The sequence below is a fragment of the Notechis scutatus genome, chromosome 3 (assembly GCF_049901735.1).
Source record: "Notechis scutatus isolate UNSWTSFEM ecotype Mainland chromosome 3, rNotScu1.2, whole genome shotgun sequence".
NCBI classification, from domain to species: Eukaryota; Metazoa; Chordata; class Lepidosauria; order Squamata; family Elapidae; genus Notechis; species Notechis scutatus.
Window position 1 is genome coordinate 643026 of NC_142011.1, and position 23965 is coordinate 666990.

Genomic DNA, 23965 nt, shown 5'->3' on the forward strand with positions numbered 1-23965 from the left:
GGGGGAGCACTGGGACTCCTGCCCCTCCCTGGGCTTCAGGGCACATAGACCGTTTGTTGTCCGTCTCCATCCGGTGGAGAACTCTGTGCCGGGGCAGGTGGGGCACCTCGGTATCTACCTGGGCCCGGGAAAAGAAACGGGGAAGTAACCAAAGGGGCTGCTGCTCCATGGGGGCAGTTGAGCTCCCTTGAACAGCTCCGGGCTCCCTTCCGGAGAGGTGGGGCACTTCCCCCCGTCTTCCTCCTCAGGGGTGGCAGGGAAGGCTGTGGGAGGAGACCCCACGCCTTCCCTTCCTCCTATCCCTCCCTCCCACTTCCTTCACCTTCCCTTCTTTTCTTCTTTCTTCCTATTCCTTCCTTCCTCCTATCCTTCTCCTTCCCTACACTCTGAGCAGCCTACATAGGAAAACTAAGCCAGGAGAGAGAGAGAGAGAGAGAGAGAGAGAGAGAGAGAGAGAGAGAGGGAGGGAGGGAGGGAGGGAGGGAGAGAGAGAGAGAGAAAACGAGAGAGAGAGAGAGAGAGAGAGAGACCCCTGAGAAGACCCATCCAAAGGTGTGTGTGTGTGTGTGTGTCTCAGAGCATCAGTCCTTCAGTGGTGGGCAAGGACCATTTGCCTCCAGAGACAGTTTCCTGGCTCCCCCTGCAAGCCAAACCTTGTGACTTCAGCCGCAGGATTCTCCTAGGAAGGGAATCCCTAAACCTGCCTAGAATCAGAGCCAAAAGGGGGGTGTTGAAAAGGAGAATTCTCAAGGCTTGTCCCAGAGGCCCCCAAACTTGCCCACTTGAAGACAGGTGGACTTCAACTCCCAGAATTCTAGGCGTTGGAAGTCCACCAGTCTTAAAGTGGCCACGTTTGGGGACCCTGGCTTATGCCATTACACCCCATGGGCCCTGGTGTCCCGGGTGGGAGGTGTCATGTGATCCCCTTTGGCAAGAAAAGTCATAAAAGGGGGCAGAACTCAAGAGTGGTCAGAGATTTGAGGAGGACCATAAAGCAAGTGTGTGTGTGTGTGTGTGTGTCTCCAGCCTGGTCTCCCAGCTGTCTCTGGTCTGCGGAGGGGCTTGGAAATATTGCTCCCCTCCCGCCCCCCTTTTGGGCTACTGGGTAAAAAGTGAAAAACCACCAGTGCCATTTTCTGTCCATGCACCATCAAGTCCATCTTTTCTCACAGCAGCTAAACTATCACAAGGGATATATATATAAAAAAATCAAACTTTAAGACAGAAATATAAAAGGATTTCACCTCCATCTTAAAGTACTAAAATTATAGACCCAGAAAGGGGAGGGAGAGATTTAGTACCCTATTGTATTAAATAGCAGCTGGCGAGTGTTTAAAACTGAAAACCCCCAAAGACCACAAGATGATGAGGATCATTTTTTATATTATTGCAGATGACAAACATTATAAAACAGAAGAACACGGACACCCAGCATCTATTTCTCAATTTTGTCCAGAGAAAGAGGAGGTAGAAATGTCTAGAGGAAAATTCTAGCCCAGCTCCCACCCACCACATTTCCCCCTTTCCAGCCAATGCAAGGGCATTCAATGTTACAGAATAAGTTGGAAGGGACCTTGGAGGTCTTGTAGTCCAACCCCCTACTCAAGCAGGAGACCCGGTAGCATTCCAGACAAACGGTGGTGCAATTTCTTCTTAAAAACCTCCGGTGTTGGAGCATCCACAACTTCTGGTGGCAAGCAGTTCCACTGGTTAATTGTTCTCACTGCCAGGAAATTCCTCCTTATTCCCAGGTTGCTTCTTGTCCTGCCTTCAGGGGCTTTGGAGGATAGTTTGACACCCCACCACCCTTTGTGGCAGCCCATCAAACATTGGAAGACTGCTATCCTGTCTCCCCTGGTCCTTCTTTTCATCGGACTAGACACACCCAATTCCTGCAACCGTTCACTTTTTATTTTGTTTTATCCTCCCGTCTCCTCATCCTCTTCCTTGCCCTTCTCTGCCCTCTTCCCTCTTCCCTGAAGGCCACCCCCAGACTCAAATAGGCATCACGTTATAAAAACAAAAGACATTTATTTATACATTAACACCAGGGGGGGAAAAAAGCCAAATAACGTTTAAAACGACCTATAATACAACAGAGGCAACACAGAAAATACAAGGATGAAACAGAAGAGGGAAGAGGCATTACCGCCCCCTCCCCACCCAGGTGAAGTGGTCCAGGGCTGGGAAGGACGTCAGGTATCCTGGCTCTTCATATGTTTTTGGTAGGATTCATGGAGGCGTTTTTTGTAGGCTGTGTGAAGAGACAACGGGGGCAGATTAAGGACCCCGGAGAAGGTGTGTGTGTGTGTTGCAGCTGCTCTTGCAACTTCGTTTTTTGCCTTTGGAAAAAAGGCTGGGGAGACGGGAGGCAAATTCAGCCAAGGGGTTTCAGGGCATCCGATCCTCTCCCTGCCCCCATCGCTGGGCCAAGACACAAAGACAGGAGCCTCCTTTTGCACAATTGTGCCCCTCCCCCCTCCCTGCAGCTGTAAAAACCATCCGTGTGTCGCCCTCCACTTAACGACCCAATGGAGCCCAAACGTTTATGTTGCTAAGTGAGAAATGGGTTGAGTTTTGCCCCATTCTCCTATTTTTATCTTGCCACAGCGGTTAAAGGAATCACCGCAGCTGTCAAGCTAGGAACACGGTCATTAAGTAAATCTGACTTGCCCCCATTGACTCGGCTTGTCAGGAAGTTGCAAAGACAGGACACCTGTGGTGGCAAAGCCTTTGCCAAGCACCCCAATTTTGATCACGTGACCATGGGGATGCCACAATGCTCGTAAGCGTGAAAAATGGCTGCAAACCACTTTTCTCAGTGCTGCTGACACCTCCCAACAGTCACTAAACGAACTGCTGTAAGTTGAGGACTGCTTGCAGCTCGAAGCAGCTGCCTTAAAAAGACAAAATGCCCGAGAAGGCAAGCAAATAGGAACCGGCCTCCCCCTCTTTCAGACAAGGAAGACCCTAGTCCTCATGAAGACAAGGAGTCCCCCCACCTCCCAAATTCAAGTGGCATTCTGCAGCTCCCCCCTCAGTGCTGGGGCTGTGGGTTTGGGTGTCTTTCCAAGAGTTCCTATTGCTCAGAATTTTATCCCTCCTTTATTACTTTATAGGCAGCTAAGATAGTGGAGACGCCCAAGACCCCTTTTTCTTCCCATTTGCCTCACAACAGCAAGGTGGGCTGGGCTGAGAGGGAGGGAGCCCAGCTGTCTTTTGTACCCAAGGCAGCACTAGAACTCAAGTCTCCCGGTGTTTGGCCCAAAGCGACCCAGCTGCCTTTCCTTCTAAGTGCCACTAAGGGTGTACAATCTTCTAAGACTGTAACCTTCTAAGTGTCTGCCATCCTCCTCCCCTCCCCGCCATCCTGTCAGACCCGAAGAAGCTTCTTGGATGAGAAGCGAAAACATCTGGAAACCAGGGAGCCTCCTGAAAGCAGCCCCTTTGGCGCTTTCCTTCTAACGCACAACTAGAACCCGGCGTCTCCTGGGGATTGGCCCACGGTCACCCAACGGGTGTTCCTACATAGGGCAGGACTAGAACTCCCCACCCCCTCCTGGTTTCTAGCCTGGTGCTTTCACCCCCCCCCCCCCAAAAAAAACAAACCTTGGTCGACTCACCTGCTTGGTTCTTCCACAGCTCGGCAGCCTCTGTATTCAAAGGACTTTCCACGTTTGGCTCTGAAGGGGCAGAGAAGGAAAAACGATCCAATTCTCTTCCCTGCCACTGTGGGACCCTGCTCTGCCAGGGAGGGAGGGCGGGCATACTTGGCATGGCCCGGCACAGGCTCAGGGCACGGCCCTTCTGCACGGAACGCCCTTCCAGGCAATGGAAGCCCCGGGGTGGCATCCCCCTTTCCACTCCACGGGGTGCAGCTCAGAAGCTCCCTGGGGATCCCACAGCTGCCCCCCCGTCCCAGGACGCTCTTCCTCCTCACCTCCCAGCAAGCTCTGGATGGAGAGCAAGATGGTCCGGACGTCGTAGAGAGCCGACCACTTGTCCTTCAGGATGTCCAAGCAGATGTTGCCCTGCAGGTCCACGTTGGGGTGGTAGCAAGGGGTGAGGAACTTGACGGTGGGAGCGTTGTAGGGGTAGCCGCTGGGGAATTCCAAGGAGAGCTTGTACCTCAGCTCCTCGTAGACCTGCTTCGGCAAAGGGAGGGGAGGGGGGGAAAGGTCAGGCAGGGCCTCCCCCTTTTCCTCCTGCCTGGCTCTTCCCCACTTCTCTTCCGCTTGGAAGCCCACTGTCCCCGATCTTCTGGTAGGAAGCACCACCCAGGGATTCTTTGGGGCAGGGGGTCTCCCACCTTGGCAACTTTAAGGCTTGTGGATTTCAACTCCCAGAATTCCACAAGTCTTAAAGTTGCCAAGGTGGGAGACCCCGGCTTTGGGGGTCTCATTACTGCAAACTGGGGGAGGGGAAAACCTGCCCAGAAACCCCTCCCCAACAGCCAGAGAGGGCCCTGGCTGGACAAAGGAAGGAGGCTTCTCCCCCCAGGAACTCCCGATGACCACAAGGGATTCCCAGGGAGGCATCAGGAAAGCCCCCTACTCCCGTGGGCCTGCCAGTGGGGTGGGGCAGAGGGCTGCGCTCCCTTCCACGCCTCGGAGCGTTTCCTGGTCAACTGCAGCGCTGGGCAACGGGGGCTGCGCCTGGGTGTTTGCGGAGCGTTAAAGGCTGCCGGGATGGGTGGGGGTTTGAAGGATAACAGAATAAGAGAGTTGGAAGGGACCTCGGAGGTCCTCTAGTCCAACCCCCTGCTCAGGGCAGGGGAAGAGGATCCCCAGGCGAACCCTGCGGGGCCCAACGCCGCCTCCCTTCCCTCCTCGGCCCGCTCACCGTCCCAGCCACGCCGTTGATGGTCCCGATCCACTTGAAGAGATTGTCCGACTCCGGGAAGGCGGAGATGCCGTGGTCTCCGGACATCTGCGAGGTTCAACACCGCGCGGGGGTCAGAGGCGGCCCGGAAGGAGGGCCCGGGAGCGCGAACCCCCTCGCCCCCCACCCGCCCCGGCGCCCCGGGAGACTCACCATCAGCGTCATCAGCTCCTGCTGCAGCCTGCGGGGCGAGAAAGAGAGCGGTTAGCGCCGGCAGCGGCTCCCCGGCCGGCCCCGAGGAGGCTCCGCCCGTGCCCGCCGGCCCCCAGCCAGCCCCACCTGCTGCGCACGGAGCCCCGGGCGGCGCCCCCGCCGGGTTCGGCAGCCTTGCTGGGGCGCGGGCGACGGCGCCGGGGTCGTCGTTCTGCGAGGCCATGGCGAGCGCAGCGCTGCTGTTTCCTCCTCCTCGCCGGCGGCGGCCGCTGCGCGAGTTTGAATGTTGCAAAGCTGCCGCGGCGCAGCCAATCGGAGGGCCCCTCGCGTTCGATCTGCCCAATGGCGGCGCGCGCGCCCAGCGATTGGCCGCCGCCGCGTTGCTCCGACGGGCGTGGGCGGGGCCTCCTCCCCTGGGGCGGGGCGGGCGGGGCGGGCGCGGCTTCCCCGCTGGTCTCCCTCGCAGGGCTGTTGGGAGGCGGGGGGGGGCGCTTTGGCTCTCCGCCTCGCCCTCCGCCCTGGCCGGGGGGCCCCGGAGCCGGGCTGGCTGGGCGGCTTCTCCCCCTGCCCGGCCTCCCCTCCCCAAGCCCCGCGGAGCTTCCTCCCTTTTGCGGGGAGGGGGTGGCTCTCCCGCGGGGGGTCTTCGCCCCCCATGGCTGGCTTCTCTCCGGGAAACTCCGGCGGGGATGATGGGAGGCCCCGGTTTGGACCATGGGTGGAAATCTGGTTGTCCCAAGGGGAGGGGAGGCTGGGGGGGGCGCTGGGTCGTTCCTCCCCCTTTCCCCCAGAAGATCGGCGCCTTTCCCGGCACTGAATGCGGCTCCCCGGACCGGCAGGCGGTCGCAGAGGCGGCTTCCCATTGGGTCGTTGGCTTTTCCTCCCCAACAACGTGGCCTTTTTTGGAGCTTGTATCCTGCCAGCGTCTCTTGATTTGAACAGGGAAGAGGGGAAACGGGGACACCCTCGGCAGGATTCACACACACACACACACACACACACACACACACACACACACCGGATTAGAGAGAAGCGAAATTAACTGCACCGACCGGGAGGGGGCTCCAATCTTGGCAACTTTTAAGACTTGCCGACTTCAGAATCAAAATAGAGCTTTTCGGGACCTCGGGAGGTCTTCTAGTCCAACCCCCCTGCTTAGGCAGCAGACCCTATAACCACTTCAGACCAGAAGCTGCCCAGCCTCTTCTTGAAAACCTCCAGGGATGGATCACCCACGACTTCTGGGGGCAACTTCTGTCCCACTGGTGAATTGTCCTCCCTGTTAGGGCGTCTCTCCTGGATCAGTGGCCATCCCAGAATTCCCCAGCCAGCTCGGTCAATCCTCGCCCAGTCAGACAGCCGGCGGGGGAGGGCTGGGGAATGCACCATGGGGCCTCATCTGCACACTGACATCACCCCGCAATCAGCTGGTGACCTCCTCCAGCAGCTTCCCAGGGACAAAGCAGGGAAGAGCAAGCTCTGTTGCCCCCCCCCCCCCATTGGCCTCGGCTGCCCCACCAAGGCAGGCCGGAAGTGTCCCTGAGGAAGGGGAGGCAGCTCTACTCCCCCTCCCCTTCCCCAACCTACTGAATGGGAAGAGCCGGAGAGAATGAGTGAGGGGTCCAGAAAGAGGTGGTGTGCCTCAGTCCAGGCAGGGATTCACGCAACAAGCCAAGCGAGAGAAAAGGACACACACACACAAAAGCCTGGTGCGATGTGTGAACCGGCTGCTGCTGGTGCCAGGCGTAGAGTGAAACCTTCTCTAACTCGGGCGCTGCGTGAAGGTGGGTGGCAGCAGGCCCGAGTGGTGGAGCCGCCCTCCAAAGCCCCCTGGGGCCACGGTGGTGGCCCTCTGCGTGCCAGCCAGGCAGCCCCCTGGCCCATCCGCCCCTGGGGCCAGTGCCTCCCACCCCTCCGCTCCACCCTTCAAGCAGCAACGGAAAGTTCCCTCGGAGGCCTTTATTTGCTCCAAACCCCCCAACAACAAGCAAATACAAGATTCCAAGTAAAAAAGCAGGAAAGGAGGGAGGCGCCTGGAGGGATCCTGTGCAGGGGGAGGCCAGAAGGGAGGCTGCCCCCCCACCCCAATCCCGGGCTTCCCAGGGGCAGCCGGGGGCAGGAGAGGCTGGCCCGGCCTGGCCTACGTCTCCCGCATTTCCTCCGGCAGGGAGGGCGGCGGCGGCTGCGGCTGCAACGGCTGCTCCCCTTCGCTGCGGAAGGTCTTCATGTATCTCTGCATCTTCGCAATCATCCAGGAAGGGATGGAGAAGGGCTTCAGCTCGTCCAGCTTCAGCTCCTGGGAAGCCCTGGGGGAGGAGGAGGAGGAAGAGGAAGGAGGGAGGAAGAGTTCAAGCAGGCCGGGACAGCCCCCACCCCCTCTTCGCCCCATTCCAGCCTCCTGGGAATGGGCTCCACCCCCCACCCCCACCCCCACCTCCCTGAGCCTCACCTGTACTCGTCGCTGGCCGCCAGGTCCTGGATGTCCTCCTCCAGCAGGAGGTAGGCCTGTGCAGGGAGAGAAGGGGGGGCATCAGGGGAGGCCGGCCCCTTCCGGGTGCTGGAGAGCAGCCTGGATTCCCAGGGCCCGGGGGAAGAAGACATTGCCCCCCGCTTCACACCCCCCGCTGCACTGACCATCTTCCCTCCGGTGGCCCTCATGTACTGCTCCTGAGCCAGCCAGTGCTTGTCTTGGGGGTCTGCGCGTACTGGGAGGAAAAGAGGGCGGGGGGGCAGTCAGGAAGCAGCAGCTGCCCCGGGTGGGCTCCCTCTCCCCCTCTATGGCTGCCTGGGGATTCTGGGAGCTGAAGTCCAGGGAGCCCTGGGCTGGGGGGGGGGGAGGAAAGGCAGCACCCCCTGGCAGGCGGACGCTGGCCTAGCCCAGCACGGACTTCTCTGCACAATGCGGAAGAGGGAAGCGGACCGAGCCCAGCCTCCGCCGGCCCCTCCTCGTCCTACGACCCAGAGCGAGCCTGGAATGACGGTCCTCGTACGTTGCGATGGCTGTTGACACGAGACCCCATCGGACTTTACAACTTTTGTGCCAGCTGAGTGGACGCCGCCATTGTTAAGTGAACCCATCACAGGCAGTCCCCGACTTACGACAGTTCATTTAGCGACTGTCCAAAGTTACAATGGCATTGGGAAAAAAAGCAATTGGGGACCGTTTTCCACGACCGTTGCAGCATCCGGCGGGGGGGATGTCCCAAGATCCCCTCTTGCCACCTTCTGACAAGCCAAGTCAGTGGGGGAGCCAGGGATTCACTTAACAACCTTGGCAAGAAAGGTCCTAAAATGGGAGCAACGCTCACTCGACAACTGCCTTGCTTTGGGCTTTGGGCTCAATTGTGGTCGTAAGTTGAGGTCTATCAGTACTCGCCCCCCCCCCAAGGAGCCTGGGAGCAAATGTGGATTTCTGGCAACCCCCCCCCGATCCCCCCCAGAAATGGCATCCGTGGGGGCCTGCAACGGCCGAGAGTGCTGGCTGCCTGCCAAGTGCCCCAAACGCTCCCCTCATGGGGGAGGGGGAAGAGGGGGGGGGACAATGGCCCCCAGAACTTCCCAACCCTGTCAAATCTCCCTGGGGGGCCCACTGGTCGTAAGTCCAGACCCTTGTCCTCAGAGGCCAGCCTATGTCCTCCCCCCACGTCCTGGTGGCCTTCTTGCCGAAAGCCCTGGGCTGCCTCCTCCCTGGGGCAAGTTGGTAAACTAAGGAATGACACCCCCCATCAGAAAGATTTCCCTCCCCCCAGGAAAGAAACCACACTGACCTTAAACAAGTGGGGGTGCTTGATGTAGAGCCTGCCTCTGGTGCCCCCCATCCCGAGGGCCCTGGATCCAGAGGGGGAGAATTAAAGTCTGCAGCGGTTCAAGGGACAGCCCAGCCCCTCCCCCTTGGAGGCTGCCCTCCCCCCTTACTTGTTTGCTCTTGAGCCAAGAACGAAGCTGGTGGTCTCCGTCAGGCGCAGGGGTCCCACTGCAAGGGGACGCAGGGGTCAGTGGCAGGGAGTGGCCAGAGGGGCCCCTCGGTCCCCCTGGGTGGCTCCCTGGCTCAGGGGCCCTGCTGACGGGTGGGTGGGGCCCAGGCCCGGCCCCTCGGCTCTGCCTCCCCTCCCCAGGGCTCCTTTCCTCAGGGAGGACTCTGCGTACCTTCGGACCGTCCCTCTGCACCGGCTCACAGGACTTGCTCTTCCCCTGAAAGCAGAGAGGAGGGAGGGAGGGAGGGGGTCTTTGGAGGGGCCGAACCCCTGCACCTCTGCTTCCCAGGGCAGAACCTACTTTGCTGCCCCCCAAATGCCGTAACTGTGCCAGGCTCGAATCTCGGGTGCACCTTCCAACCCCCTTATAAAAGGAATCCCCCCATTTCCCGCTTCCATTCCGCTTCCCTCCTCTAACCGGGTGTTTTGTCCAGAGGGGCGTCCCAAGGCTTCCCTGGGGGAAGAGGGCAGCCCCCCACCCCAAGGCCCTGGGTGGAATCCCTACTCACACGCTGACCCCTGAAGCACCGCGGTCGCCTGGCTGGCTCTGTCCTGGCGGTCTCCCCTTCCTCTGCCAAGGAGAAAAGCCCTCCTCAGTGACTCCTGGCTGCACCGAGAGAGCGGGCTGCCGGGAGCTCCCCAACGGCCTACCTTTTTGGGGATGGGGCTCCCCTGCTGGCTCCCTTCGTCTTCCAGGGGCTTTGCCCGCTGCAGAGAGAGAGAGAGAGAGAGTCACCTGTGCAGCGACAACTGCTACCTGCCCCAGGTGTGGGCTCCCTGCAGAGGCGGCCTGTGCGGCCAGGGGGCTTCTCCCAGCAAGGAGGTGAAGGGACCCTTAGCAGACCCTTAGGCTGCTCCCCAGCCGGGCTTTTGGCCTTTACCTTGATGGCTGGCGCTTCGTGGACAACTCTGGCAACCGGCCTCTTCCCATCGCAGAAGAGAAGCTTGGCCTGGCGGGAGAGGCGGCTGGTCAGGAGGGCCGGTCAGCATCCCTGAACCCGAGGGAGCCCCCGCCTCCCCCAACTTGAGCAGCCCAGCGATGCGCTTTCAATGATCCCCCCTGTCTCAATACTCGTGTCTTATTAGTTCGTCAAAATGTAAAATGCAGAAATATAAATATAATGAAACGAATGGGAAAATAGGAGAGGAAAAAAGGAATGAACTTCCGGCTCCTTTTGGCACAGTAGAATAAGGTCATTCCACACAACCTTGTGCGTCTCTTCTGACTCCATTATTGAAAAGTTATTTTACTTTTGCATCGTGGAATAACAGAGTCAGAAGAGACCCCGGGAGCCTCCTAGTCCAACCCTCTGTTCAAACAGGGGACCCCAGATCATTTCAGACAAACAGCTGTGTGTCCAATCTCTTTTGAAGTGACGGAGCAGCCACAACAACTCCTGGAAGCAACTTCTGTTCCACTGATTCACTGTCCTCCCTGTCAGGAATTTCCTCCTTCATTCCAGGTTGCTCCTCTCCTTGATGCGTTTCCATCCGTTGCTTCCTGTCCTGCCTTCTGGGGCTTTGGAGAACTGGTGGAACCCCCCCCCCCCGCGTGGCAGCCCCTCAAATATTGGAACACCGCTATCAGGTCCCCCACAGTCCTTCTTTTCATAAAACTAGACCTACCCAATTCCTACAACCATTTCTGCATTATATTATGTTCCGCTGCCACCGAGTATTATACTCAATGATCACCCTGGCTCCACAGCTGGCTAGGGCTCCCATTAGTTTTTGCCCAAGGAAGACGGAGAGAATGAAAGTGGCACTTCACGGTGTGGGAAAAGTAGACCCAGGACCCTCCTTTCACCCGGGGTGGCTGCCCACCTCTCCCGCCCCCCGGTCCTGCATTCAAGAGCAGCATGTTCTTGGAACAGACGGTGCTGCAGGCCCCCCCCCCACCTGCTCCAGGCAGCTGCGGCACGTCTCCTGGATGAGTTGCTCTGTGTCCACGTCCTCCCCGACATTCTCGCGCACGTTCCCTGCCGCCTTTTGGAAAAACTGGAGAGAAGAAGAAGAAGCCCCTCAGGGTCAGGCGACTGTGGGGACAGAACTGATGCCCCTCCCGAGGGATGCATTGACTGGTAAATCCTTGACTTGTGACCACCACAATGGAGCCCAACATTTCTGTGGTAAGCGAGAAGGTTGTTCAGCGAGTTTTGCCCCATTGCAGGACCTTCCTTGCCCCAGTTGTGAAGTGAACCGCTGCAGCTAGTAACGCGGCCGTTCAGGGAACCTGCCCACCCCTCCACTGACTTTGCTCGTCAGAAGATGGCAAAAGGGGATCCCGCGACCCAGGGACACTGCGAACGTCATAAATAAGAGCCAGTTGCCAAGCACGGTGAATTTTGTTCGTGGGACCACGGGGATGCTGCTATGTAAGCGTTGTAACTTCAGGAACGGACTCAATGCTTGTAAGTTAAAGACTACCTGGATTCGTCTACGGCAGAGCTCTCCAAACTTGGCAGACTTGTGGACTTCAGCAAAGCTGGCTGGAGAATTCTGGGAGTTGAAGTCCACAAGTCTTAAAAGTTGCCACCTTTGGGGACCCCTGGTCTATGGAGGTTCTCCATAGTCATCCAGGTCAGGGTTGTCCCAAAGGTGCCTTTTTTTCAAGAGGCAACTGGACTTTCTTGCCTTTTCTTTGAAGACGTTTCTCTTCTCATCCCAGAAGCTTCTTCAGCTCTGACTGGAGGGTGGGGAACGGAAGGATTCTTTGTCTGCAAGGAGTATCAATCCTTCCATTCAGAGCTGAAGAAGCTTTTTGGATGAGAAGCGAAACGTCTTCAAAGAAAAACCCCCGGGAAGTCCAGTTGCCTCTTGAAAAAAAAAAGACCTGAATTTATTTATGGCCGCTCTTATGAAAGGCAACTGCAGCGGATGCATGGCACCCCCAACACCCGCTGCCCCTCCGGTAGGTCCCCCCCTGCAATCCTGGCCTCCCACTGGGGCACCCGCTGCCTGGACCAGGCGAGATGGGGGGCTACTCGCTGGAATGGACGAGGCCGGGGTCCCTGGGAGGTGTGTGTGGGGGGTCCCGCCTCTGGCCAGGCAGCTGCTCCCCCTACCAACCCCCTCCCCTGCCCTCCCCGCCCCCCTACCTTCATGTACTTGCCGAAGACCGCCTGGATCTCCTCGTTGATGCTGGGCTGCAGGACGGCGCGCAGCAGGTCCATGGAGACCACAGGATCTGTGAAGCTGCGAGGGGGAGGGGAAGGTGGGTGACACCCCCTCGCGACCCCCAACGCATCCTTCCCGGAAGCAACCCTCCCTTCCCCTCTCCCCCGGGGAGGGGGCCTTACCTGGTCATCATCTGGGATCGCCGCCCGCGCCGCTGCACCAGCCGGTGCTTGATCATGATGTTCCAGGGGCTCTGCGGGGGGGAGGAAGAGAAAAAGGGAGGGGTCAGAGGCGCCCCTCCCCCGGCCCCACCCCGCCTGTAGGCCCCGCCCTCACCGCCGCCCCCGGCTCCCCGTCGACCCCGCCGCCTCCTCCTCCTCGTCGTCCTCGGGCTCCTCGTCCTGCGCCGGCGGCGGCTCCACTTCCCGGGCGGCCCCCATGCTCCGACCAGCGTCCCGAGCCGCGGACGCGCCTCCCTGACGTCACCGCCGCGCCACGGCCAGACCCGGAAGCGGCGCGCGTTGCCCGGCAACGGCGGAGTCTGGGCGGGCCCTTAGCTTCCCCCCCAGCGCTTTAAGCGTAGCGCCCCCGCCAGGGAGACCCCCCGGGAAGAGGGCGGGGCCTGTCCGTCCCCAGACAGGAGGAAAGGGGGTGCGCCCGTGGACCCCGCTTGACGTTGGGGCACCCCCTAGATTCCCCCCCCCGCCCCAGCCCAAGTGAAGGAGACCCCAGACTTCTTTGCCCCCCCAAGGAAGGAGGGTGAGGGGCGCATTTGGCCCCCATGGGCGGCTTCAGGGCTTGGCCCTCTTGATCCTGGAAGGGGGGGGGGGATTGTGGGCCTCTTGGTACCCCAGGGGCTGCCGCGGGTGCAGACATAGGTGGTCCTCGACTTATGGCCAAAATTGAGCCCCAAATTTCCCCTCTTGAGCAAGACGGTTGTTAAGTGAGCCTTGCCCCATTTTGTGACCTTCCTTGCCTTCCTTTGTTAAGCGAATCACTGCAGTTGTTAAGTGAGTCACATGGTTGTTAAGCATATCTGGCTTCCCCACTAACGTCAGGAGGGTGCAAAATATGGTCACGGGACGCGGCGACCGTCACAAATACGAACTGGTTGGAAAGCATCCGAATTTTGATCACCTGGGGAGGCTGCAGCGTCCATAAGCCTGGATGAATCGGTTGGAAGTCACTTTTTCCAGTGCCATCGTGACTTTGAACGGCCACTAAATGAGACAGCTGTAAGTCGAGGACCTCCTGCAGTCCCCGCTGGTGGGGCTAGAGACTACGGGAGGTCGGGGGAGGCAAGTGAGGGTTTTCTTGCTTGGTGGAAGTCTGGGAGGGCAGCCAGTTGAGGCTGGAAATGTTCCCTCCTGCCCTGCGGGTTTCTTCCCTTTCCTGCAGAAATGGCCCGCTTGCAAGAGAGAGAGGCATGGCGTCGTGCCTTTGCCTACTTTTCTTTATTTTTTGAAAACCAATTTATATAGCCACCCAACTCACACATAGGTAAGTAAGTAGAAACATTACAAAAAGTCTTATTATAAAATAAATCCATTAAAAACCCCTCCGTCTCCCTCCCATGGCAGGAACAATACAATCGGATTCGCCGCTTCATCGGCTCCACCTCCGCCTCTCCAGACCTGTTGGCAAAGCCTGGTTCCCTCATCCCAATCTTTCTTTTGCCAAAGCTTTCCTAAGGATGCTTCCATCACTGGGTGTGAGCCGGAAACAGGTTTGCATTTTGAAATCGGAAAAGCCTGGGGAAAAGGCAGAGCTCCAGACTTCTGGAGGGCAAGCCAGCAGACGGGCATTTCTGAATTAATGGGCAGTGATTTGGAGAGCTAGAACGGAAAGGGTGGATTCCCCCAGTGCCTCCAGCAGAAGGTCAACAGGTACCAGGCTGTGGTGTCCCCTTTTCCTCCAGGTGTACAGTGTGTGTATGTGTGTGTGTGTGTGATAGACAGAGACAGACAGAGAAATGTGGGATTCATTGTCTAGTTTTGAAATAAACAATCACCAGCCAAAACTTCCAGAACAAAACAATGGTAATTTTATGTATTACATTGCAAAGAGGGTGCCCCCACGCACATGTAGGTACACAGTGGACGCACCTTAAATCAGGAGTCCCCAAACTGGGCAACTTTATGACTTGTGGACCTGCTGGCTGAGGAACTCTGGGAGTTGAAGTCCACAAGTCTTAAAGTTGCCAAGGTTGGACACCCCTGGTCTAAATGAAGACATTATCTCTGCCTCGGATTTCATCTCCCATTACTCTAATTCTATCGCCCCCTGCCCTTACTTACAAATTAGCTTTTATGGTCTTAGTTCCTAGGGGTTGTCTCTAGATTAATTATCCTATCAGCAAATTCTGGTTAAGAGCGGTTTCTAGCATAGCGCAAGCCTTCCTACATATAATTCTCAGGCTTCAGCCTAACTCATGAGATTAGAAACCTGCACTCTGTTTTCTTCACAGGCCAGCCTGTCTTCTTACAATTCTGTAAAAAGCAATAGGCTCTGTTTTCCACAGAAGTAAGGGAGAGGCACGGAGGTCCTTCCGTGTTCTCTGACTTCTAATCGCTCTTTCTTGGATCAAGAGGATTGCACAATCAATCCGCCTTTGGGAGCATCCGCCCAAGGTCACCCCTGGATTCTGGAAAAACGATTGGAACGGGCCCATGGGGTGAAGCTATGTGTGTCAGCTTTGATTAAATCTAACAGAAACAATATTTTGTTGCTGTCAGCCGCCCATGCTATAAGATGGGCGGCCTCACAAATCTATAATGAAAGGAAAGGATTTCCACAAAGCCTCCCTCCTAACTGAGGCCATGCTGACACGCAGAGGATGGCAAGGAATCGAAATAGAAAATGCTCATGGGTGGCCACACAGATGAACTGGAGTGATGAAGTGAAGGTCAAGAAGTAATAGGTGGAAGATCATTGAAGAGAGATCCAACCTAGAACTAAGGAGAAACTTTCTGAGAGTGAGAACAATCAGCCCATGGAACAGAAGTTGCCTCCAGAAGTTGTGGCTGCTTCGTCACTGGAGGCTTTCAAGAAGAGACTGGACTGCCATTTTTCCAGGGTGGTGTAGGGTTTTGTGTTTGAGCAGTGGGCTGGACTAGAAGACCTCCAAGGTCCCTTCCAACCCTATTATTCTATGTCCTAAATGTTGAGGGGGTCACAGCCCCTTGTATTATCAGATGGGCTGGGGGGTGGTCTCCCCTGGCACTTAAATCTGGTTGCCATCCAGGGCACAGTGAAGACACTATATGCAGAAATGATCGTACGCGCCAATCTCGAAGTCATGAATTTAATGGGCTTAATGGATAGGAAGCTGAGAGAAGCCCCCAACAGGCACGGCAGAATTTGAGCGCAAAATAGTTGGCAAAACAATGATTGAAAAGGAGAGGTAAATGCTAAGGTGGTGATGTCAAGCATCTCTCATCCCTTGGAGATGGTTGAGCATTGCAACAGACGTCTTTATGAAGGGGGACCCTGTTGGGATGCTGTCCCTTGGGGAGTGGGAACTGCCCTCCAGGCGGGCAAGAAGGAGAAATCCCCTTTTGGCCTCTGTGTTCCTCTTCCTTAATCCTTAGGATTGTGAGAGATTTATTTATGCATTCATTCATTCATCTACTATGTACGTAAATACATAGCTTTTTCTCTGGTAATATTACACTACTAACTACCGTGTTTCTCACAAAATAAGGCCGGGCCTTATTTTTTTTTGACCCCTGAAAAAATGGGTAGGTCGTCTTTTCGGGGGTGACTTAATTTCCTCCCCCACCTAGAGTGGCCCATACGCATGTATCTTGCCGCGAGGCCGCTTCTATCGGCAGACGAAAGCTCCCTTGAAGGCAGAGTCCCCAGCCGCCGGGCGAGCGTGGCTGCCCATGTCCCCCGCCTTTAGGCAGTGTCTTCGGCGATGGAAGCTCCCCAAATGCAGTCACCAGCCACTTCGATCGGCCGGTAGAAGCGGCTGCAGCGAGGGAGTGTGTGTGCGCCACGCCTCCCCGAGCGGCTGGGGACTCTGCCTTCAAGGGAGCTTTCGTCTGCCGATAGAAGCGGCCGTGCGGCGAGGGAGTGTGTGGCTCGCCCGAGGCCGCTTCTACCGCCGATCGAAGTTCCCTTGAAGGCAGAGTCCCCAGTCGCTTCGGGGTGAGGCGTGGCACACACACACTCCCCTCACTGCACGGCCGCTTCTACCGGCCGATCGAAGTAGCTGGTGACTGCATTTGGGGAGCTTCCATCGCCCGAAAGAGACTGCCCTAAAGGCGAGGGGACACGGGTAGCCACGCCACGCCCTGAAGCGGCTGGGGACTCTGCCTTCAAGGGAGCTTCTATCGGCTATCGGGGTATTCTAGCCTGGGCTACCTGCAGGTCACTCCTAAAGGCAAGTTTTCTCCCCATCGCCCCCGCCCTTTCCCCGCCCATTTCTCTTCACCTCGTCTAGTTCTAACAAACGATGTGAGAATTGGCGGGGAAACGCATGGTTTGAATAGGCCTAAATTTTGGGGGTGGGGCTTAATTTCACCTCATGCCTAGAAATCATGCTGGGCCTTCCTATTGGTGGAGGCCGTATTGTTGGAGAAACACGGTAGAGCATACAAAACATTTGCTAGACCAATACTTGAATACAGTTCATCAGTTTGGAACCCACATTACGATTCTGATATTGACACAGTTGAGAAAGTCCAGAAATATTTCACAAGAAGAGTTCTCCACTCCTCTACTCATTGCAGAATACCTTATGCCACCAGACTTGAAATTCCAGACCTAGAAAAGCTAGAAGTACGCCGCCTTCGGTCCGATCTAAGTATAGTATATAAAATCATACATTGCAATGTCCTACCTGTCAATGAATACTTCAGCTACAACCATAACAACACAAGAGCAAACAATAGATACAAACTCAACCGCACCAAACTTGATTGCAGGAAATACGACTTCAGCAACAGAGTGGTCGATGTCTGGAATCCTCTACCTGACTCTGGTTTCTTCCCCAAACCCCAAAAACTTTAACCTTAGACGGTCTACTGTTGACCTCACCCCTTTCCTGAGAGGTCTGTAGGGGGTGTGCATAAGTGCACCCACGTGCCTACCGTCCCTGTCCGATTGTTTCTTTTATTTTTCTTATATGTATCCATGTATTCATAACTATGCTTTTACTTATACCTGTTATCTTGTAGGCAATTGACAAATAAAAATAAATAAAAATAAAATAAATCTCATGGAAATGCTGCATGCTCCCACCAAAAGTCTCTCTTCTGAATGTGCAAGTGACCCTTTGGTGGTCGCTGCTTTAGAAAGCAGCTCGCCGGACTCCAGGTTTGTGAGCTGTCCACAAGGCAGCTTGGAGTGGACCTGCCCCTTCCTCTTGCCCTCCGCTCGACACCCTCACGGTAATCCTGTAGAGCAGCCCCCCACCCGCTCTGGAGATTCGAATGACCCCCAACACTGTTACCAACTTGCAAGGTATTGAAGATAGAATAGAATAGGGCTGGAAGGGACCTTGGAGGTCTTCTAGTCCAGCCACATGTTCAACTAGGAGAACCTATACTGTTAGGGATAACATTGTTTACCCTAACTGGTTTGGGTAAAAAATAATAAATAAGTTATCATGGTTTGTTGGTTAAAGTGTGTGTAACTTTAACTACAAGAATGTAATTAAGGGTGTGGTTGTAAAAGCACCATAAAAGAAGCAAGTCAATTGCAGCTCTCTCTCTGGCTTAATGATCCCTAATTACTGGATGGATTGATGACTGCGTTTTTCCTTACTGGAACGGAGGAGAGAAAGGAGTGTTGATTTCTCAACGGAGAGAAGAGATAATACGGACTGATTTATTGTAAGTGAACTGACATTGGCTATTCAACACGGACTTTGCAAATTGAGTATCCCCGACTGGACTGACTGAAATGATACATGACTAATGGACCGTTTATTTTGACTATGCTATTATTCCTAATGGAATAAACTATATTTTTGATAGCACAAGCGTATCTGTATTTTTACTGCGTGTTAACTAAAATACAAACTTATCTCACACATTTACCTGTCTGCCTATCTGACTACGCTACACATTCTGTTTAGTTTGTTTTCCTTAACACTCGTTGGGGAATTCAGGCTTAACATATACTATTTTAGATAAGTGGCTGTCTAGTACCCTCTTAAAAACCTCCAGTGATGGAGCACCCACAGTTTCTGAAGACCAGCTGTTCCATGGGTTGATTGTCCTCTCTGTTAGGTGGCTTCTCTCTCGGATGAGTTTCCAGCCGTTGCTTTTTGTCCTGCACTCTGGTGCTTTGCAGAATAAGTTGACCCCCCCTCTTCTTTGGGGCAGCCCCTCAGATAATGAAATACTGCTATCGTGTCGCCCCTAGTCCTTCTTTTCTTTAGACTAGCCAAACCCAAACCCTGCAGCCGTTCCTCATATGGTTTAGTCTCCGGGTCTTTGATCATCTTAGGGGAAGAGGGGCACCTGGAGTTGCATGTGTGGCTTTTCTGTGTTTTAATCTTTGTAACCCACCTCGAGTCTCTTGTGTGAGAAGGAGAGAGGACGGCCTGGGAATCCCGTAATAATTATATTTTCTTATCCCATGCTCTTAATTTCTTCTTCTTGGTATTTTTTATTGTGTGTTTGTTGCCAATGTATGCAAGCTGCCTATTGCTTGCAGTAGACAGTGTTTTCCCTCTTTTCTCTGCTTTGAATAAAGGGGGAAAATGTGACTTTTTATATATGCTTAGTTTTATCTCCAGGCCTTTTTAAACCTTGAAATGCCAGGGCTAATTGCAGCCCCCAGATCACATCAGCGACTCTGGTTGGCTTTCAAAAACTGAAACGGAAAACTCATCCCACGGAACCTGGGATGCCCGAGAATAACTAGCACATTTATTCTCTTCTGCCCTGAATAATCTTCCTTCTCCTTTTTCCTTGAAGCGAGAAAAATGGAGAAGAACGATGGAAGCACAAGCCGTTTCTTCCGATCCTCCTTGGTGGAAAGGACTTGTTGGCTCTTGCCGGATTTCTCTGCTGTATCCATCGGGGTAATACAGGTGGGTCTTGACTTATGACCACAATTGAGCTCTACGTTTTCATTGCTAAGGGAAACAGTTGTTAAGTGAGTTTTGCCCCATTTCTTGCTAAGGGAATCACTGCCGTTGTTAATAACACGGTCCTTAAGTGAATTTGGCTTCCCCATTGCCTTTACTTGTCAGAAGATTGGCAGAGAGGATCACATGACCCTGGCACACTGCAACCGTCATAAATAGGAGCCAGTTGCAGGTTGTCCGAGTTTTGATCGCTTTGGGATTCTGCATCAATCATAAGTACGAGAAAACCGTCACAAAGCACGTTTTTCAGTGCCGTTGTAGCTCTGAGTGATCACGAAACAGACTGTTGTGAGTCAATATCGGCAGGAAGCTTTTGGGCCTTGGGGTATGAAGGTCGCTTACGTCAAAAAAGCAGGTTCCACTCTGCCCATGAATAAAAGCTCAGGCGTCAGGCTCCCCAAACGTGTATGGACATGTCCACAGGGGTGGCTGTTACCGATTTCCCCTGGTTTGGGCGAACCATTAGCTAATTTTATCATTTTTAATGGCTGGTTCAGCGAACTGGTAAATCCCACCCCTGGGTGGCCCCGCCCACCCTTCCCCTCCCCTCCCCTCCCCTCCCCGGAGTCCCTATGCGACCTGTTTTGGATGCTAGGCAAGTATAGGGCCCACGCAGAGGCTTGGGGAGGGCGAAAACGGCCCTCCCAGAGGCTTAAGGAAAGTGCTGTAGTTCGCCGGCAGCCAGTGCAGACGGCAACGGACAGTGGCGAAGAAAGGGAACCAGCCAGGGAGTCTGGAGAGGACTTGGATGAGGGTCCTGTGTCCCATGCAGGGATGGGGCCAGGACCATCTGGGAGTGGGGTGTTGCCTCCGGAGCCTTTGGAATCTGGCAGCACTGAAGCAGAGGAACCGGGGGAGCCTGTTCCCATGCACGTGTGCGTAGAGCTGCTAGGAGGCGAGAGCAGTTGAGACAAAAGGGGCGACTCGGGAGTAAGGATGGGAGGTGATGGCCCCTCCCATAAGGGATAAAAGTCAGGCCAAGTTGACGAAACCTTTGCAGGAAGCAAAGCAGTTCAATCAGTTCCGAGTCCTCCTTGAAGCTCTGGTTGTTTTTTTCTGGTATTTTGGTTGGTTTTTGTGATGATTGGAGACTTCTGTTTTTGGCAACATTCCACAGCACTGAAAGGTGTGTGCTTATCTTGGGGAACTGTTTATAATTAGTTCTGGCTGGGAATGACAGTAATTCCCAGCATTGTAATAAAATAGGTTTTGCTTTTAAAACAAGTTTGAGTTTAATTACATTTGACGAAGCCTGGGTCAGAACAGAAAGGCTCCGGAGCATGGGAAGAGCAAAAACGCCCTCCCACTGCCATAGTGCAGGAGGCCAACTAGGCCACGCTCACCCGGCAACCGGGCAGAGAACCGGTTGCTAAAATTTTTGAAGCCCACCCCTGTATGTAGATACAAGTACAACACATACATGCATTCTGCAAACCTCACAGCCCCATGGTCTCTCTCTCTGTCTCTGTCTCTCTCTGTCTCTGTCTCTCTCTCTCTCTCTGTCTCTCTCTGTCTCTCTCTGTCTCTGTCTCTCTCTCTCTCTGTCTCTGTCTCTCTCTCTCTGTCTCTCTGTCTCTGTCTCTCTCTCTCTCTGTCTCTGTCTCTCTCTCTCTGTCTCTCTGTCTCTGTCTCTCTCTCTGTCTCTCTCGTCTCCCTGTCTCTCTTTCTGTCTCTCTCTCTCTCTCTGCTTCCCACCCCCTGAGCAACATTTGCAAAATTGCAGATGTGGTTAAAAGGCAGTCATTACCCAGGAACTTCCTCTTTAAATTGGAACTGGAGAACCTCATGACCTGTTGGATCATCGTGGCGGAGATATTTCCGTCCCGGGTTCCTCAGAGCCGTCTAACGTAATGCCATCATTGGAAAATTCTTCGTAATTCAGGGAGGGAGTCAGGCATTTCTGCCTGATACCCTCTATTAGCACTTTATAAGGCCACTAGGAATAGCGCATCCCCTTTTGATGGCCATGATACAGAAAAGACGTTGAGAGAGGCTCTGCAAGCAAGAGGATTAGGGGACGTAGGAAGAATGGCTGCAGGAATTGGGCGCATCTCGTCTCATGAAAAGAAGGACTGGGGTGAGCTGAGAGCAGCGTTCCAGTGTTTGAGGGGCTGTCCCAGAGAAGGGGAGCCTCTTCTCCAAAGCACCAGAAGGATGGAAAGTAATCGGGGAGAGAAGCAACCTAGAACTAAGGAGAAATTTCCTGACTGTGAGAACAACCAGTGGAACAACTTCAGAAGTGGAGGCTTCATCCCTGGAGGCTTTTAAGAAGAGACTAGACAACCATTTGTCTGAAGCGGCCTAAGGTTTCCTTCTTGAGTAGCAGGTTGAACCAGAAGATGGAGAACTCATCAGTCTGCTATTCACTTGGCCACAGGAAATGTTTTACGACATATTTTAAGATGTTTATGACATATTTCATTTCATAAAAGGTTTTATAAGATTACAGCTACTCTGGCTGAGGAATTCTGGGAGTTGAAGTCCACAAGTCTTAAAGGGGCCAAGATTGGAGACCCGTGTGATCTAGAGGAGCTCACTCAGGTGTATGGACGGCCCCTCCACCTGCCTCCTTCCTTTCTGACAGGTTGACCTGACAGGTTGTCCCTTCCTAGGGAGCCCTGCGGGACACCGACAAGACACTGGCCCCAGGAACTGTGCCAGCTCTGCCTGGTTCAGCTTGGCGCCTCCCAGGCATCCCGCCACCAATAGCTGGAAAAGGAAAGATGAACGGGCAATAAAGGTTTGTATGGATGTGATAAGAAATTGGGAGGGGGGGGGGAACGATAAGTGATAACCAGGGGAGCTGAATGCACCGGCACCCCACGGCCACACACCCTGAAAAATATGCGGGTTGCCCCCCAACACCCCAAGTTATCAAAACATCTTGAGCTCCGGTGAAACGGGCAGGTCACAGGGGAGGGGTAGACTGGGGGCAAACCTTATTTTTGTATCTAGCGAGCGCGGGAGATTTCAGAGCTGGCTTGACTGCAACCCCCATCCTTAGTAAAAGAACCCTTGGCTTTTAACTCAGTGGAGCCAAGGCTCTTCTTTCCCAAGGGTTCGGACTGGGGCAGGTCTGACAAACTGGTTCCGCCAGCTGATCCCTGTTGCTGTCTCCACCAAGGCTGGCAGAGATTGTTCCTAGCTGGCTGCTTCTTCCTCTTCTTGGGAGTGACGGAATGGGGACGGTTATCGTGCCCGGGGGTTAATTTCTCAATTACTGAAGGTTATTGTCCCCTTAGACACAATGGCACATTGATGACAGTCTCCTCCTGCGATGTTGGGAATGCCAGAGGCGAATGAGCCTTTGCCAATGGGGCAGGGCGGTTCCATGTCACCTGCTTATCCTTGGGGCCCAGACCCACCTGCTGCTCCAGGCCTTGCCACTTAACAGACAACAGGTAATCAGAGTTGGAAGGGACTCTGGTTAGGTCATCTAGTCCAATCCCCCGTCCTACACCATTTCTGACAGATGGCAGCCCAGCCTCTTCTTGAAAGCCTCCAGTCGATGATGCTCCCACAACCTCCGAGGGCAACTTCTGTTCCATGGGTTGATTGCTCTCACTGTCCGAAAGTTTCTCCTTATTTCCAGGTTGAATCTCTCCTTGTTCAGTTTCCATCCATTGTTCCTTCTCTGGCCTTCAGGTGCTTTGGAGAATAGCTTGACCCCCTTCCTCCTCTCTGTGGCAGCCCCTCAACTATTGGAAGGCCGTTCTCCTGTCTCCCCTGGTCCTTCTCTTCCCTAGACTAGCCAGGCCCAGTTCCTGCTACCATTCACCATGAGTTTTAGTCTCCAGTCCCCTCATCATCCTGGTTGCTCTTCTCTGCACTCTTTCTAGAGTCTCCACATCTTTTTTATAACGTAGTGACCAAAACTGGATGCAGGACTCTCGGTGTGGCCTTACTAAGGATTGATAGAGTGGCATTAGTACCTCCCTTGATCTCGATTGTCTCCCCCTGTTAATGCAACTTAGGATTGATTTCCTTGGCTCTTTTGGCTGCTGCTCCTGCTGCCCACGGCTGGCTGCCCTCAGGGCCTGGGTGTGTTTGCCAGGGATCGTGGGCAAAGGTGGCAAGCCATGAACAAAACGCCTAACTCTGGGAGGCCGCGGGAGGAGGAAGAGCAGCGCTGCCAACACCAGAGCGGCTGACTCTGCGCCACCACACAAGGGCGTCCCAGGTAGTCCTCGACCTACGACCTCCACTGAGCCTGTCATTTCCATTGCTAAGCGAGACTGAGATTTGCCCCGTTTCCCAACCTTTCTTGCCACAACTATTAAGTGAATCCCTGCAGTTGTTAAGTTAGGAACCCGGTTGTTAAGTGAATTTGGCTTTGCTCGTTCGAAGGTTGCAAAAGGGGATCAAGAAGAAACTGGTCTGACATGTGCAGATTTCCTGCCTGCGCAGGGTGCTGGGCTAGTCCGGGGGTCGCCAACCTTTTGGACCTCAGGGACCACCGAACTCATCACTTTAAATCCCGAGGAACCCTAATACGAATCTTGACTGACATTGGTGGGAGGGAGAGGGAGGGGGAGGGAGATCTGATTTAACCTCTGGTGGTGATGTTCTCTTTCTCCCCCCCCCTCCCCCTGCAAGGCAGCCACATTCCTAGCCTGCTTTTGGGCTCTGTTCTCAGGGGGGCAGAGAGGGACGGTATTCGGCCATGGGCCATGGGGGCACCACAGCCTTGTGTTCCTGCGCAGCCTGGATTAATCGCTTTGGGGGAGACGTTTCTCTG

General features: G+C 54.7%; 2 protein-coding genes across 2 annotated transcripts; both read right to left on the minus strand.

Moving 5' to 3' along the window:
* Nucleotides 1-2011: 2011 nt before the first annotated feature.
* On the minus strand, nt 2012-5207 carry UBE2C (ubiquitin conjugating enzyme E2 C). Its single transcript, XM_087959085.1, has 6 exons — nt 5161-5207; nt 5035-5062; nt 4843-4929; nt 3941-4145; nt 3624-3683; nt 2012-2254 (listed from the first exon to the last, which is right to left on the minus strand). The coding sequence occupies exons 2-6, from the start codon at nt 5044-5046 to the stop codon at nt 2196-2198; spliced, it is 423 nt and encodes a 140-aa protein (XP_087815211.1). The 5' UTR covers nt 5047-5062; nt 5161-5207; the 3' UTR covers nt 2012-2195.
* Nucleotides 5208-6981: 1774 nt separating this feature from the next.
* Nucleotides 6982-12622, minus strand: DNTTIP1 (deoxynucleotidyltransferase terminal interacting protein 1). The gene is given in 14 exon segments (XM_087959086.1): nt 6982-7337; nt 7481-7536; nt 7666-7736; nt 8795-8859; nt 8947-8995; nt 8998-9004; nt 9178-9221; nt 9513-9576; nt 9657-9713; nt 9887-9955; nt 10905-11003; nt 12104-12200; nt 12305-12375; nt 12416-12622. Coding segments are annotated over 14 exon segments (1062 nt in total). The 5' UTR covers nt 12563-12622; the 3' UTR covers nt 6982-7171.
* Between the last annotated feature and the right edge of the window lie 11343 nt (nt 12623-23965).

Excerpts from the sequence above, each read along its gene's own strand:
- UBE2C (XM_087959085.1), bottom strand. Across the intron at positions 4,146-4,842 it reads TCAACGGCGTGGCTGGGACG|GTCTACGAGGAGCTGAGGTA; the intron begins GTGAGCGGGCCG and ends TTGCCGAAGCAG. Across the intron at positions 3,684-3,940 it reads CATCCAGAGCTTGCTGGGAG|AGCCAAACGTGGAAAGTCCT; the intron begins GTGAGGAGGAAG and ends CTGCCCCTTCAG.